This window comes from Poecilia reticulata, chromosome 12 (genome assembly GCF_904066995.2).
Source record: "Poecilia reticulata chromosome 12, P_reticulata-male-v2, whole genome shotgun sequence".
Classification (NCBI taxonomy): domain Eukaryota; kingdom Metazoa; phylum Chordata; class Actinopteri; order Cyprinodontiformes; family Poeciliidae; genus Poecilia; species Poecilia reticulata.
The window spans coordinates 4,239,173-4,254,429 of NC_088841.1; the positions used below are offsets into that span (position 1 = coordinate 4,239,173).

Consider the following 15,257-nt stretch of genomic DNA (forward strand, 5'->3'; position numbering starts at 1 on the left):
TGGTGCACATCTGAAAAGCAGGAATGATGAATGGGATTCAAAATTATTTACAAGAAAAACTTGAAAGGAGTGTTTTGGATTTATGTTAAACCTTCCTAAATCAATGCTTTGCTTAATCACCTTTCATGTATGTTTGGGGTTAATGTCCTGCTGAAACAGTGAACCTCCACCTTGTCCTCATGTCTTCCACAGCCTCTAACAAGTTTTCTGTCAGGATTGCCGTGTATTTGGCTTCTTGGTCTTTTTGATTCTGGTTTTTCATTGTTAAATTATATGACTTTTAAAAGGCACTGATCTATCACATACAATCATGAAATAACTACAAGTATACACATGAAGAAAGAGAAAGGAAGAAAAAAACAAATGAATGGAAAAAAACATGTCAAATTTAAGTCAGTCTGCATTGTAGCAACTCTAAAATAGCAACAAAGAGATACAGAGTAACTTCAAAATGTCTAAAAGGAAAAACATCAAAACAAATGAAAAGAAGAAAAACAGGTAAGCAGACAGAGTAAAAATAGTTTTATTTTGCTTATTCTTTGCCTGTCTCAGCCTGGTTGTGAGGTGCTAAGCCATCCTTATACAAACAAATTACTGACCTAAAATCATATCTTACAATCTCCTAACGACTTATAATTGCGAATATTATTATCAAAATCTACAGATTCCCTCAGAAAACACAGTAAAGTTGAATTCTCCTCCTCTCCCCCTCAGTGGGCTCTCCAGCACGGAGTTTTCGGGCTGTACTCTTTGTTCTGCTGCTCTCTCAGCTCAGCAGGCAAACACATCTCTGTTCAGTGTGCAGCTGCAGCCGGCAGGCCCCGTTCGTCCTCATCCTCCTCCCCCCGCTGCTCCAACAGGCCGCGCAGGCGCATTGGCTCCTCTGTGCGCTCTACTGTTTGCATTGTGTCTGAACTGCCGGCGAGCTTTAAAAATATTATACCCACCGCGGCAATGTCGGGCAGGTCGGTCCGCGCTGAGACCCGGAGCAGGGCGAAAGATGACATCAAGAGGGTTATGGCCGCTATTGAGAAAGTACGAAAATGGTAAGAGGAACAAGATTTAAAAAAAAGCAGGCTTCGTTATCTAACACGAGAACGGCTTGCTTGTTGGGGGAGGAGAGGGAAGGAGCGAGACGGAGAGAGGGATGAAATAGAAAGATAAAGGGCAGCTTTTTGAACGGCGTTCTGAGCAGATGTACTTGCGGCTCAGGTGCGACCGGGGCGCTCCAGCGAAGAGCGCCTTTCCCGGCTTTCGCGGGGCTACTCGCGGGGGAAACACACAACATATAGCCGGTGTTTTTCCGTAGATTTTTAACGACAAAAAAAAGGGTTGAACCCAGAAGCCATTTCGATGTAGTCACATGAAGCCATTGCTGCCCGCTGCCGAGCTGCGAGCGCAGGCGGCGGGCTTTTAGCGGCGAAACGGCCGATAAGTCTGGACGCCGAGACAAATTTTGACGACGGCGCTCTTGAGTCGGAGCACTTTAGTCCGTGTGGAGTTTTAAATTAAGCGCTTTGAGTCGCCCTTTAGGTCTGCCGGAGAATAAGACACGGTGGGGGTTGGGAGAGGGAAGTAGGCTACTGTAGTGCATGGCTGAACACGTAGTGACTCAGTCTTATCTTTTTAAAGCAGAAAATCACATTCTGTTCTCTTTAAACAGCGCAGAAGCTCATGTTTGTTCGGAGGACATGACATTTATGGATGTAGCTGTTCAACTCCGCTCGGTGTCAGAATTGAATCTGATTTGTATTTATTCAGGCGGATTAATCAAACGTCCCCGGGTCAAAGGCAGAAGTTTGGTTTTGTTGTAACTTTAGCATTTTTGTTTCACAAAATAAAAGCAACATAAAATATGATGGTGTAAGGTAAAATAAATATAAAGACGTTTATATTTTAGGATATTGTTCATTTTTATGTCCTTTTCAGTTTTGTAAAAACTTTTGAATCAGCTAGGTAACCTCAGAAAATTGAATAAGTTTTTTTTAATTATTATTTACTTTATTAATTTCGGTTTTTATATCAGGTTTTTCTTTAACAATGTTTTCTCATTATCCATTTCTAGTGCAATAATTTCTAGCTACATGAATATTAAACCAGAATATTAAGGTTTCTACACTTTTCCCTTACTTTAAAGAAATTTGACTAAATATGTAATTTTGCAATAAAAATGAACACTAAAGGGAAACTTTGTTTTTTATCCGACACTGGTTTAAAAGCTTAGATTGACTAGTTACTCGACCAATATTGGCATGTTGAACTTATTTTTCGATTGAACACCAGAAGGTTGCTAGAAAAATAAACTATAACCAAATGAAGAAGGTGCTTATAATTTGTTTCTTTTCTCACCTCTTGCTTTGTTCCTTTCTTTCTTTCTTTAACATTTTTCTTTCTTTTACATTTTTGTAAACCAATAACATGTTTAATCAAGATTATTCTACTCAAAGATGAAACCTTCAGAGATGTTTTATTTAATTTTTTTTAGGTTTACATAAATAGTAACCTGGGGAAAATATTGTACATTAGTTAATAATAAAATAATGTGTGTACACTGGATTATTGTTTGTGTTGTTGTCTTGACAACTTTTGTGCAGATTTTACTTCATGGTAGTGTTGATTCAATTCAGAAAACACATCCACATAATATAGACATTTATAGAATAATAGAATTGTTTCCAGTGGTCAATTACTATCGTTTTAAAATCTAGATTTACTAATAAATCACTGAATTAATGTTTAAGGGTTTTAGGTGAGTTACAATGATTAGAATAAGCGTGATTGATATCAAAATATTTTAATAATGACTTAACTGACTTTGTGTGACTAAAATAACAAAAATCTTTAATACACACTAAAAAGTAACCTAAACAACTAAAGTACTATTTAGCTGTTTCAAATAGCAGCAATAAATGAAAACATTTTTTATTTTTTCCACTTAACATGCAATATCATGTCAGAGAACCTCAGAAAACTCTCAATGCAAAGGTCGAAATATTCACAGGACATTCATAATAAATCACTTTAAGTTATACTAGAAAAATAAACCGTGTACTTATACCAGTATAAGTATACTAGGGAGTGGTTAGGTCACCACGTTTCAGAGCGCCTTTCCACCAGAGGTCACTTTGAACCGGCTTGTTTGTCTGTTCAATCAGGGAGAAGAAATGGGTGACGGTCGGAGACACGTCCCTTCGCATCTACAAGTGGGTCCCGGTGACGGAGCCGAAATCAGACGACGTGAGTTCATGATTATTAGCCGACCGTTCGCTGACAATGTCGCATATAAGCGAAGCGCAGACTGTAGCTCACTGTGTCTCCTGTGGTGCAGAAGAACAAAAATAAGAAGAAGGGTAAGGATGATAAATACGGCTCCGAGGTGACGACTCCGGAGAACAGCTCCTCTCCAGGGATGATGGACATGCACGGTGGGGTTTCTACACACGTTTTTTTGTCTTGTGCTCGTTGGCCGTGTGTTTTCTGACTCTCGGTCTGCCCTCTCCCAGATGACAACAGCAACCAGAGCTCCATCGCCGACTCGTCCCCAGTGAAGCAGGAAAACAGCTGTAGCACCAGCCCCGCCCCGGAGTCCAACGCCACGTCTCACCGCGACAACGGCGAGGCCAAGACTGACCAGAGCCCAGACAGCAAGAGAGGTCAGACTGTCACAGACACAATGTATACCAGTATACACCAGTATGTACCAGTATATGCCATCTGCTGTTTTTGTCTTCATCCTCAATCTAAAACAACCACTTCCCCTTTGATAAAACCACTGCACACCTGTGTTGCCCCGATCCAGCCTCCCGGGAATTTAACCGTCGACTTTTGTGTCTCACTTCTTGGATCTCAACAGAAACAGAGAAATAGTTTCAACTTGTTAGCCTTATTTAATCTGTCGCTCTAAATAACCAGGTTAAACGGGCAGTACTATGTTTTCCCAGGCACATAGTGCCTTTTTATTGCGCAATCAAATAACTATGCTAACTTTCAGTTGATATAAAAATGTTATATATTTATATATATATATATATCAAATATGACTAGGATGTCATCACACCATTGCTCTGTTTTTACGCTGGTAAAAACGTTTACATTTTTAACGTTTTTGCCATGTTCAGTTCCACCAGGTGTTTGCTAATTGCAGTTGGCTAGTCTGAAGGAGCTGAGTGGGTATGTTGTGAGGGAGGGCAGGTCTGTGAGGTGAAATCTTGGAAGTTTAGAATCTGCAGTTCTGATGAGGAGCTTTGTCCTCGAAGGCGGAGCTAGGCCCATTCAGGCGTTTTGCACAGCTAAATGGTTGCCACGGAGATGAAAGGATTTCTCAAACATGCATAAAAGAATCAAAGCAACACTTTAGGTATGTAATTGATGTGGGAAGAACATAATAATATGGAACGCTAAAAAAAAAATTACATTATACTGCCCCTTTAAGAAAGTCATTTCAAGACTCTGAGAACAAATCTCCTGAAACATATATACATTTATCATTTCTAAACATATATTCATAGAAAATGGTTGAGCAGTTCTGATTTATGTTTATCATTTTTTGCTTGAGGCGTTCCTCGTTTGGACAATTATTCACTCTGGTTTTGGATGCCGCGATGCTGGAAGGATTTTTGCTTTTTTTTAGCCTCAAGACATTTATGATTCATAACCGTGGCAACAACTTATTATTGTTTTTGCAACTCAAAAACTAAAATAATACATGGACTCTCACCCCAAATTCCAGAGGATTTGAAAAGGAGACTTTATGGATGCAGAGCAGGACCAAAGAGCAGCAGCAAATGACCAACAACTGATGATGTCATCCTTGAAGTGTAATGGTGCGTTCACATCAAACGCGTTTTGCACGTCTGGTATACATTTGAAGGCTACGTAGAGGCGCATTGAACGCTCATTGTGACACATTTTGTGCGTCTTGCGCGACTTGAAGCTAGAAGCAAAATCAGCAACCGATTCGAGGACAAATCCATTGCCGTTGTTTTCCACGATTTTTGACCCTCCTCCACATAGTCTTTGAATGTAAACCAAATGCTCGAAACACTAAGTAGAGCAAAATGTCAAGCATCTGCATTCAATTTCCATGTGTCAAACTTGAAGCGTTGAACATGTTTTTGACACGCATAATGATGCGTTTAGTGTGAACGCACCATTACTGTGAAATATGTTCGCTCCCCTGAAATTGAGATGTTTTCGTGTCATGACAGACGGCAACCGTCTTCAGTCAGAGGCCTCTTCAGATTTGTTGCAAAACTGCCAGCTACCAGAAATCCTTTAATTTTCCTTCTAAGGGAAATAAGGTGTAATTGATTTGATTATTTGTTTTAAACAGAAATCAGTTGGGTAAAAGATAAAATAATGTGAAAAGTAGAATAAAAGAATGACATAGAATAAGAGCCAGATCAAAAAAAGGGCTGCAGTACACATTTATGTGCAAACTTTTGCAGTCTGTGCAAGAAATCTAGCACTGCAGAATGTATTTTTTCCCTTTTTATCAGCATCTATGTCTCTGCTGGCTTTGTTCAAACTTAATATACAATGGGTTGGGGGGGGTCGACTTTAATATAATTTTAGTTTCACCTCTTTGGGTTGTTTGCAGTTACCCCAAAGAACCACTTGGGGTCACTAGAGTGCCGACAAAAGCGGCCATGAAAAGAGCCAAACACACACTGAAGAGTTCTTGTCTGTATTTGCTGCCTGATGAAGAAGTGAGAAGTTTGTCTGAGATTTTTTATTTATTTTTTACTGTGTTGTGATTTCAGGGAAGAGCATCCCTACATCAGAGACCTCAGAGCGAGCACAAAGTGCCAAGAGAGACAGTCTGTCCTCAGGGGAGAAGGATTCCTCAGACAGCAAAGCTACTCAGGTATGAACACGTCCGCACGTCTGTCTGCAAACCTCTCAGAGGAGCAGTAACCCATGCAGGAAACAAAGTGTTTAAGTTTTCACACGCTGGTCCGGATCGCTCTTCTACCTGCCTTCTAGGAACAACATGGCTAATGATGCAAAGGTTCTTTAAGAATAAATCACTGAAAGAATGAGAGATTTTACCTTTTGTTGTTGCGTGACTTGAAAACATGACTGGTTTCATAAAAAGCCTAAAAAAACAGAAACAACGTTTTCTGTTTCACTCATGTTTCAGATCACAGTCTTGAACAGTGATTTCCTTCGGCACACACTGAGCGGTTACTGAATATTTAAAGACCTCTAGTGTGGACGTGCTGCCCTTGAGGCATGTGGGTCCCTTTAGAAGTCCATCTGTAACATTCTCACTCGGTCATTAAAGGACCCCTGTGGGGGTTTTGACCTCCAGCAGCTGCTGTTAAAAGCTAACTAGAATTAGCTAAAATGCTAATCCTAGCTAGCATTTTAGCTCATTTTGATTTAAAAACTAAATCTAATAGACTGAATGGAGTGAGTTAAAAAACAAACGGCATTTTCAGTTGTTTTTTTTTACTGAAAAAAAAAAGCTGGAAAAAAAAGCATTGTAATAGCCCACATGGTATTGAGAACATTTTAGCTATCATTAGGAGTTTAACTAATTTTAGCTTTTAAATGGGTTTTTGTCACAGTGAATGGCGCATAGGTCAACCTGCTACTTGTACTCTAGATGCTATCATTAGTATTTTAGCTAGCTGTTGCATTTTAGCTTACACCATGCCACTTGCACCCAATTTTATGTCTTCTGCAGTTGGCTACAAATGCTTCTGCAATTTTCACTAGTTGTGTTTCTTTTTATCATACATTTGCACAATTTGATATTTTGAAAATAAATTTGCTTAATGGAAAGACGCCAATTTTGAAAAACACTTGGGGTTTTTAATAAAATGGTTTGACACTAGTATGAAGTGATTTTATTTATTTATTTTTTATCATCAAATTTGGCTTATTTTGCAAAATTGCAATGGAAACACTTTTTGCATCACACAAGTCACATGATCAGCAGCCGGAAGAAGACGACAGGAAGTAGCTGGAGGAGTCATGTTTGTTAATGAACAGGCTTATTCATGTATGTTTTTAATTTTCTTTCCTATTTAATATAAGCACTGCAATTGCAAAGTAGTTTTTTGATATTCGAGTTTTGCACACAGTGATAATGGAAACGCAGCTAGTCACTGGTCGGGGCAGAACAAGGTGAAAACTGCCTGCCTGACTCTAACTTCTTGGTTCATCTTTGCTCATCAGTCGTAATCATGCTTTGTTTTTTTTGTTTTTTTGTTGTTGTTTCTTGCTTACAGGATCTACAGGAGGAGACCCCGCCCAGCAAGAAAAGCAAACTGGAGTCCTCATCTCAGGACTTTGAGGAGAGCTAAATGTTTCGGGCTGAGTCATTCTCTCCTTCACCTTCCTGTCTCCCTTCCTCTGCACCTCCTCCCATTAACTCTAGATGATTTAGGGCTAATGGACACACCGGCTCTCCTCTTAGATTGTTTTTTGTTGTTTTTTTTTATTATTATTTCCCCTCCCTGCTCTTCAAAACCAAGGGGAGAACGGATGTTTCTCCCTTATCGCTGTTTCCCACTTTGACCCAAACACTCCCCCCTGCCACAGAGGGAGGATGGATATTACCTCTTATTCAGTGGTTCCCCCTCCGTGCTTCCTTCCAGTCCTCCACATTTTGTTTTGCCAAGAGAAGCGCCAGACCCAAGCTTCGGGACAGCGCCGGCAGCTCAGCCCAGCCACCGCCAGACCAGAACACAAACCCCGACCCGCTTCTGTGACTTAAAGAGCTCTGAGATTAGGATGAGGCCGATCGCAGACGCTGCTCTGAGATCACTCTTTTGTTTCACTGCTAACGGTTTAGCTCAGGATAAGTCAAGGGGCTAACCTGGTCTCAGATCAGTGGCTGTGGCAGCCCCCCCCACCACCACCCCCAAGGCCACGTCTCGCTTTCAATCCTCCCGATTCACCTCCTGCTAGACTAATGTTCTCTTCTGTTTAGGGAATGTTTAAATCTTTTTCTTTTCTTTTTTTTTTCTCCCTCAGGAGGGTCAATGCACTGTTATGGTATGTCACAATCGATCACAGATAGATTTGCTGCTGTAGTGGATGTCTTTTATCTCTATCCATGAAAAGTTCTCCATGTTTGTGTTTTTATTTTTCTCCTAAAGTGAATTAGCTCGCGGTTCGTAGAGGAAGAGGGCAACGGTACACGCCGAGACGGACTATTGGATAAGTAGTGAGGACAGACATGGTTAGAGCGCGTCCCGGAGGTGTGTGCCTTGAGTTGTTACGACTAATACAAGTTTTAGTTCAAGCAGGTTTGGACTTAAGTTTTGGTGCCATGCTTTGTTTCGGTTTGTTTTGTTTTTGTTTTTGCCTTATAACTGTCACTAATTAGTTTTTCCAATTATTTATATTTAACTCCACCTGATAGGATGTTTTCTCTGAGGAAAAAGATTTGGGAGATATTTGCTTCCTTGCTGCGAGTAAAAAAACAAAAACATAATGTGATTTAGAGCGACACCAAGTCGGCTGTACGTAAATCCAGGCAGTTATTGAGAAGTAAGGTAGCATTACGTGTTAGCATCCGCCCGCTCGCTTTCCTCCCAGCAAGGAAGTAAACGCATACTACTCCTATGAAACACGTCACAATTAGGTTTTAACACTACCCAGAAGTTGATCATGTTCATTCCTTTAAGCACCTGCAAACCTCATCCATCAGAACTTCCGGTTTCTTTCCACATCACCGTCGACTCGCATCTAATCGTCTTATTTCCCTGTACTGGTTACTCGTCTCCGACCTAGACATGCTGGTGCCGTTCGCCACTAAAGGTCCAGTCTCTCGCTCACTGTTTTTTTTTTTTTTTCTGCTCAAAGAATTGGTTCTAATCCTCCTTCAAGGTGCTGTCTGTCGGCTGAATCCATACACACGTGGCATAGTTGCCCCCTGACTGTGTGCTGATTAGTGCAATTTACTTGAACTTTAAAGTACGGATTCAGACCTACGACCTCTAATGTAAAAAAAGAAAAAAAAAAACCTCACTCATGTTAAGATTTACTTTCATTAATCAATCCTGAATGAATTTAGATCAACTGAATCACTGCAAACCGTGACGGGACGGGGCTACGATGCATTTTACAACCCAGAATCAGATTTTCAGCAAATCAGCATTCACACGGATGGAGAGGAAGGGGTTAAAACATTGTCTCGGTTCAGAGGGTGGATTAGCATATACCTCATTCCCAGTCCAGCAGAGCTGGAACTTTAAAAATGCTATTGTATTGACATTAACAGTTATAAACAGCATTACATATACACTCAGTTTAAGAAAAACAAATTCTCACTTATGTTGTAGCGTTCACTTGATTGAGCCGATTGATTTATAGTTTGCTCATAACTGTGTGTAAAAAGACAAAATGAGAAAAAAAAGAGCTGTGAGATGAAAAAAAACAACTTTTTTTTCCCTTGGGACCATTTTTTTCTTTAGATCATGTACAGATTTATGGTTTGGTTTGACTTATTTATTCCATCAGTAGTGCTTGGTTTTGTTTTTATCATGTCCAATGGTTTTGTTTTCTTAATAAAAGTCATACAAATGCTTTGTCTGTGTCAGTCTGTTGGAAACTTGTGAAAAGTCCTCCACTTCTAGAACAAATTTGGGATTTTACTTTTTAGCTAAATGTCAAATTTTATCTACATGCTTTTGAATGCTACAAGTTGATTTACTTGGATTTCATTGTTTGCTCTTAACTTCCTACCACATAGACCTAACCTTTATCCTACATCTTTTAAATTCCACCTTCGAACTGCACGGACACATTCGGTTAACAAAGTATTGTTTGATATCGTGAACCATAATACACAGCAGTGGGGTTTTACGCATGCGCCAACCAGACGCAAATTCTCGCATGAACTTAACACGCTGCCATATAAACCCAACCTTTATCCTACCTATTTTATATCCCACTTTAAACAAAACTACACTGACACATTCAGTGAATAATGGTTTGTCATCGTGTCAGCAATCGTGAAACCTAACACCAATTTAGGGTGTTAGGGTTTTGCGCATGCGCCAACCGGAAGCAAATACTTGCATGAACCAGGAAGAGTTTTCGGCTACAGGAGCCTGGGAGCGGTGTTGGGTCTGAGAGTGGTGCGAAAGACTGCAGCTATATATTATTGGCTAGACTCCTCTCACAAGAGGCGTAACAAGGCGTGCTCGAAGTATGCCAACTAGACCTTATTCAGTGAAAATGATATTCTAGAAGTGGAACTGATCCTAATAATGCGAGCGAATGTTCTACTGAACCAGCAGTTTTAAGAGTTTACTGTGCGAGGTAGGGAACGGCCTCGTTTTCCGCGTCTTAATTCACTTTTTTCAGCTGCAGTGAGTCGTTGTGCTGCATTAGCTTAGCTAGCTTGCTAAACTCAATCGAGGTGCTAACGGTGACAGCTGGTGAGTCCACGTAACCTGATGAATGAAAGCACTGAAAGCTAAATGTAGCGTTTCGATTTATGCAGTGACCGGAGTGGCAACATTATTTCTGACTTTAATTGTACAATTTGATGTTGAATATGTTGGCACACTGTTCTGTGGAGCAGCGCTTTCAGCCTATAAAACAGCCGCATGTGTTAGCCGGCTAAGGCTACTTCAGCTGTGTAGCAAATTAGATCAAACTGAGAACTAAATAAATATAACATCTCCACATAAAGCAGCAGTGTCGGGAAGAAAACAGTTGAACTGTTTGGTTAAAATGATATATAGACTTCATTCAGACCGGTCTAGTGTCTAGGGAGGAAATCGGATATTTCTTCTCACCTGATTTTTACGAGCTGTAACATTTAAATAAGGGACACATGACCTTACACACGCAACATTATCATGCCTGCATGTAAAAGTGGGTATTTTAGCAACATGTTCAAGAGTTGTTTGTCCATTTCAGCTTGATATCGTCTTAAATGAACTTTGATATGATGCTAAGATTATGTAGTTGGGTTAAAAATTAAGGCAGGCACTCTAAGCCGTGTGGCAGATTCTCAATTTATATCGAAATATGTAAGGAATTACCTAAAATCTCATAAAATCACTACCATTTACATTTTCTTTCATATCTTACTATGAAACTATGGTGCGTTCACTGACCAGTAAAGGTTACATTTTTTAGCTAATTTCACGCTTCATTTCAATCAGTGAAACGGTGATACTATTTCAACAGCCTTATTGTAGTCTTCTCATACATGGAGGCTTTACACTCAAACACGATGACAAAGTTGTGACGTCAGGGAAAGAAAAAGGACATGGTGAAGGGGTAGAGTGGACAAAAACACAATGTGAAACATCAGCTGCCATTCCAACGCTACTTTGTTTTCTTGTTTCTCAAACTTTCTTATTGCTTCTCTTCACCTTGCCCAGATCATTTGTGATGGCTACTACTGAAATGGAATCTGGGTCTACAGAAACCAGATCTGAGCAAGGATCGTTGGACCCCGATTCGAAATACCCACTTAAAGTTCTTTACTGCGGAGGTACAATCAATAAACTCAATCTGTCGCGTAATCGCGGTGCATTTCAACAGCCTTTAACCCGAGTTTTTTTTTTTTTCTTCTTCCTTCCTACAGTGTGCTCCCTACCTACAGAGGTGAGTTTCATCATTAGACAGACATTACACGCGCATTATTTGGACTACAAACAAGCGCCTGCAGATTATTTCTTTCGGGAGTTGTAAAAACTGGTGATGTCTCCGCAGTACTGCGAGTACATGCCCGAGCCAGCCAAATGTAGGCAGTGGCTTGAGAAGAACTTTCCAGATGTGTTTGCCAAGATGACTGTAGGTGAGTATCTTTGAGGTTTTCTGTGGATTTTTTTGCTTTACTCCTCTACAAGTTAAAGAGCTTAATTAATAGTGGTAAGAAGTCTGTGTAAATACCAATTTTCAGTAGCTTTAAAAGTTTAATTATTGGCTTGTTCTGTGTAGGATATCTCGTCTTTTATGGGCTGCACTACAGTAAAGGATGGCAGTGATAGGAATGGAGTTCTGTCATTGGATACTTTTTAGGCTACAGAGCCAATGCATACAGAGCAAGATGGTGTTTTTAGATACAGCTGGATGGCAAATCTAATTCCAAGTTGAAGTATGCACATGCAGACGTGCCCTGGTGGGTGAGTCTGTCAGTCAGAGCTCTCCCACAGCAGAGCAAAACTGGACAGTGGCTGATTTGTCAGACCTTTGTGGAGGTAGATAGGATTTGTTTCTTGTATTGGCTGGTCACTCCAAATTAAAGGTGACCTTTTATGTTTCTCTAGACAAATTGGGATAGATCTGTTGGCTACGCAAAACAAGCCAATTACATTTTTTTTCACAAAATCACTTTTAGATGATATTTTAGTCTGCTCAGTTCTGCCTATGTTGAGCTTTTTTAGGGCCTCTTGTCACTTTAAATCCAAAAAAACAGCTGCTGGCCACGCCCCCCACAACTCAATGTTTACACTCTTATATGAAAATGGCTGCTAACAGATGTGCAACTATACATTTTTGAAAAGCATTAGTGGAGCCTCTTGCACAACCAACAAGCATGCAGCAAGTGATTTTGGGAGGGTAAGTCAACAACAAAGCATTTGCCTTTTCCAGCAGCCATTGTACAGCACATACAGTGACCAAACATGCTGGAGCTCCACTTGTGTTGCTAGGTATCGGTGCATGTCAATTTTTGACCTAACATTCAGGTTTTTGAAACGGCTAATTTTCCAGACACCAAAAATCTTTAACTTCTTGCCAAAAAACAGTTGGAGATTATTTTGTTGTTCTTTTGAGACCTGAATGGAAGTACAAAAATATGTACATTTTGCATAAAGGTTCCTTTTAAGGCTTTTTGTGCACCCCTGATAATAAAAAAACAAATATTCATTATTATTCCACAGCAATTAGAGTAGCAAAGTAAAAAACCTTGTTTGTAAGTAAGCTAATATTTACTAGTAGACAAATATAATTTTTGCAAAACTGGTTGTAATTCTTCTTTTTGCTTCTTTGGTCCCTCTGGTCCGGCAGGAAATGCTCCCAAACAGGAATCCGGCACTGGAGAAGCTCCCCCTACAGGCGAAGAGGAGGAGAAGAAGAAGCAAAAACGAGGTATGGCTTCACGTATTAGTCTATATAGTCATATTTAATGTTTGTACTCTATGAGCGCTTGCAACAGAAGTCAAATTTATTGTTTGGTGCACAATCTTTCCCAATAAAGCTGATTCTGTTTTTGGATATGATGTACCTGTGGGTTCATCTTTCCTGAAGTTTCTCATCTCTCAGCACCATTGCTGTCTCCAATGACTCAAATCTTTCTTTATTCTCCTTTTCATTTCAGGTGGGAGAGGCCAAATTAAACAGAAAAAGAAGACGGTGCCTCAGAAAGTCACAATAGCCAAAATTCCAAGAGCAAAGAAGAAATATGTCACACGAGTGTGTGGCCTGGCAACATTTGGTGAGACTTGTGCCGTTCCCCTCCATCTACGCATTGCTATGTTCGGTTTTTTGCACGTTTGTCTAAATGTCGATCTCTTTGTTGCAGACATTGATCTTAAAGAAGCTCAGCGATTCTTTGCTCAGAAGTTCTCTTGTGGTGCCTCAGTTACAGCCGAGGATGAAATAATCATTCAGGGAGATTTTACAGATGACATAATTGACGTCATTCAAGAAAAGTGGCCTGAGGTAAAAAAAAAAAACGGTCTTCATGGAAAAAAGTTTCATGTTTTTATACCTGTTAAGTTTGGTAAAATGTACTTTTTTTCCATCTTTATCTGTAAACTGAAACACATCTGGTTAAATTAAACCTTATTTCACTGCGATTTTGAACAACAAAATTCATAAAGGGCTGGTTTGGTGTTTAGATTTGTTTGAACTTAGCATTTTAAATAATGTTTGGATATACAGGAAAGAAACCCAACATACATACTTGAATAATAAATTGTAAACCATTAAAAATAGTATTTTAGAATATTAGATCTGAAACGGATATTAAAAGGTAGGACTTAAAGCAAATATAAAATTTAATGTAAAACAGAATTTAAATGTAAAACGGTTTTTGTAAAACATGCTGTTTTACAAAAACTTACATTACATTTGATGTATTTTACTGGTATTATACGTGATAGACAAACACAGCATAGTGTACAGTTCTGCATTGGAAGAGAAACAATAAATGTATTTCAAAATGGCCAGTGAAACAAATTGCCTTCAACTTTGGACCCCGTCCACACTGAAATGAACACGATACGTTTCTGTAAACGGTAAACAAAGCATGACAGGACGCAGTGCCACAGAAAACGCTGTTATCAGCGCCATGTGAGAGTGAAACGCTTGTGGGAGAGAGCTGGAGCTACTTCATCGTTTCATAAAGGACGCAGCTCACTTCGCTACACGGATACATAAAGCCGCCATTTTGAAATTTAACCAAGATGGCGGAACCCGGATTCAAAGAATGATCATTTCTAGTCTCTCAAAGCACCAGATCTGTGTGGATCTCAGACTAAACGACAAAAAAAAAACCTCTTTGCTGATGCACCTAAAATCCTCCCTGTGTGGGCGGGGCCTAAATAAGCTAAGAAAAGATTAGTGAATAATAATAAGGTTTTGGAAAAGACTTCAGTTTAGCTTTTTGCAGAATGATCATTAAATACATCCAGAGCCACAACTGAGTAGTTTATATCGAAGCATATTCATGGCCTAGCCAAAGTGTGTGTTTTGTTTTGTTTTTGGTTAGTGTTTGATAAAATTGATGGCTTGCTGTTAGAAATCTGGAAAACTTGAGCCTTTGTGATTAGTTTGCAACTCCAGAGGGAGGATTTGCTCAGGCAAAGACTTTCACACAACAAAACTACGATTTCAGAAAACTGTTACTGTACAAATCTGCAAATGCAACACAACGTTTCTGAGTTCAGCCTCTTTCTCCCTCTGCAGGTGGATGATGACAGCATCGACGATCTGGGTGAAGTCAAGAAGTAAAGACCAAATATGCACTTTCACTGGGATGGATGTGACCTGTAACATCAACAACAACCTGGCCAAATGTACACATCAAGTCATTTTATACCTATTTTATTTACTGTACATAAAAAGGTGCGGACTTGGCCACTCACTTGGCGGCAGGTTTTTTTTATTTTTAGTCAATAGCTGCTTTCTCTTGTTTGCCAAAGTGTGGTATGAATTAAGTCCTTCACAAATCTTCTTCACTCAAGCAAATCTGTAGGCTAATAAATTTCATTCTCCTCCGTCCGTTCTGCTGTTCCGCTCTTCATTCCAGGTTGGTTTTCCATTAATGTTTG

The 15,257-nt window shown here is 39.7% G+C and overlaps 2 protein-coding genes across 5 annotated transcripts; both read left to right on the forward strand.

Moving 5' to 3' along the window:
- Positions 1 to 849: 849 nt before the first annotated feature.
- bcl7a (BAF chromatin remodeling complex subunit BCL7A) lies at positions 850 to 9,545 on the forward strand. The gene is made up of 6 exons (XM_008423322.3): positions 850 to 1,046; positions 3,156 to 3,237; positions 3,329 to 3,425; positions 3,504 to 3,653; positions 5,763 to 5,866; positions 7,239 to 9,545. The coding sequence occupies exons 1-6, from the start codon at positions 955 to 957 to the stop codon at positions 7,311 to 7,313; spliced, it is 600 nt and encodes a 199-aa protein (XP_008421544.1). The 5' UTR covers positions 850 to 954; the 3' UTR covers positions 7,314 to 9,545.
- Positions 9,546 to 10,046: 501 nt separating this feature from the next.
- denr (density-regulated protein) lies at positions 10,047 to 15,207 on the forward strand. 4 transcript variants are annotated; one of them, XM_081613342.1, is made up of 8 exons: positions 10,047 to 10,400; positions 11,358 to 11,470; positions 11,564 to 11,583; positions 11,692 to 11,775; positions 12,972 to 13,071; positions 13,301 to 13,417; positions 13,505 to 13,644; positions 14,893 to 15,207. In XM_081613342.1, the coding sequence occupies exons 2-8, from the start codon at positions 11,368 to 11,370 to the stop codon at positions 14,935 to 14,937; spliced, it is 609 nt and encodes a 202-aa protein (XP_081469468.1). In that variant the 5' UTR covers positions 10,047 to 10,400; positions 11,358 to 11,367; the 3' UTR covers positions 14,938 to 15,207. The 4 variants fall into 4 exon arrangements, with proteins under 4 accessions (XP_081469468.1, XP_008421549.1, XP_081469467.1 ...); XM_008423327.3 differs by having other exon boundaries at positions 10,048 to 10,281; positions 11,692 to 11,776; positions 12,991 to 13,071; XM_081613341.1 differs by having other exon boundaries at positions 10,048 to 10,281.
- The last annotated feature ends 50 nt before the right edge of the window (positions 15,208 to 15,257 follow it).

Bases quoted from the DNA above. Each gene is read 5' to 3' on its own strand.
- denr (XM_081613342.1), top strand. From the start codon at position 11,368: ATGGCTACTACTGAAATGGAATCTGGGTCTACAGAAACCAGATCTGAG. The intron at 11,471-11,563 runs GTACAATCAATA...TCCTTCCTACAG, and splicing joins TAAAGTTCTTTACTGCGGAG to TGTGCTCCCTACCTACAGAG. The intron at 11,584-11,691 runs GTGAGTTTCATC...ATGTCTCCGCAG, and splicing joins TGTGCTCCCTACCTACAGAG to TACTGCGAGTACATGCCCGA.
- bcl7a (XM_008423322.3), top strand. From the start codon at position 955: ATGTCGGGCAGGTCGGTCCGCGCTGAGACCCGGAGCAGGGCGAAAGAT. The intron at 3,426-3,503 runs GTGGGGTTTCTA...GCCCTCTCCCAG, and splicing joins AGGGATGATGGACATGCACG to ATGACAACAGCAACCAGAGC. The intron at 5,867-7,238 runs GTATGAACACGT...TCTTGCTTACAG, and splicing joins CAGACAGCAAAGCTACTCAG to GATCTACAGGAGGAGACCCC.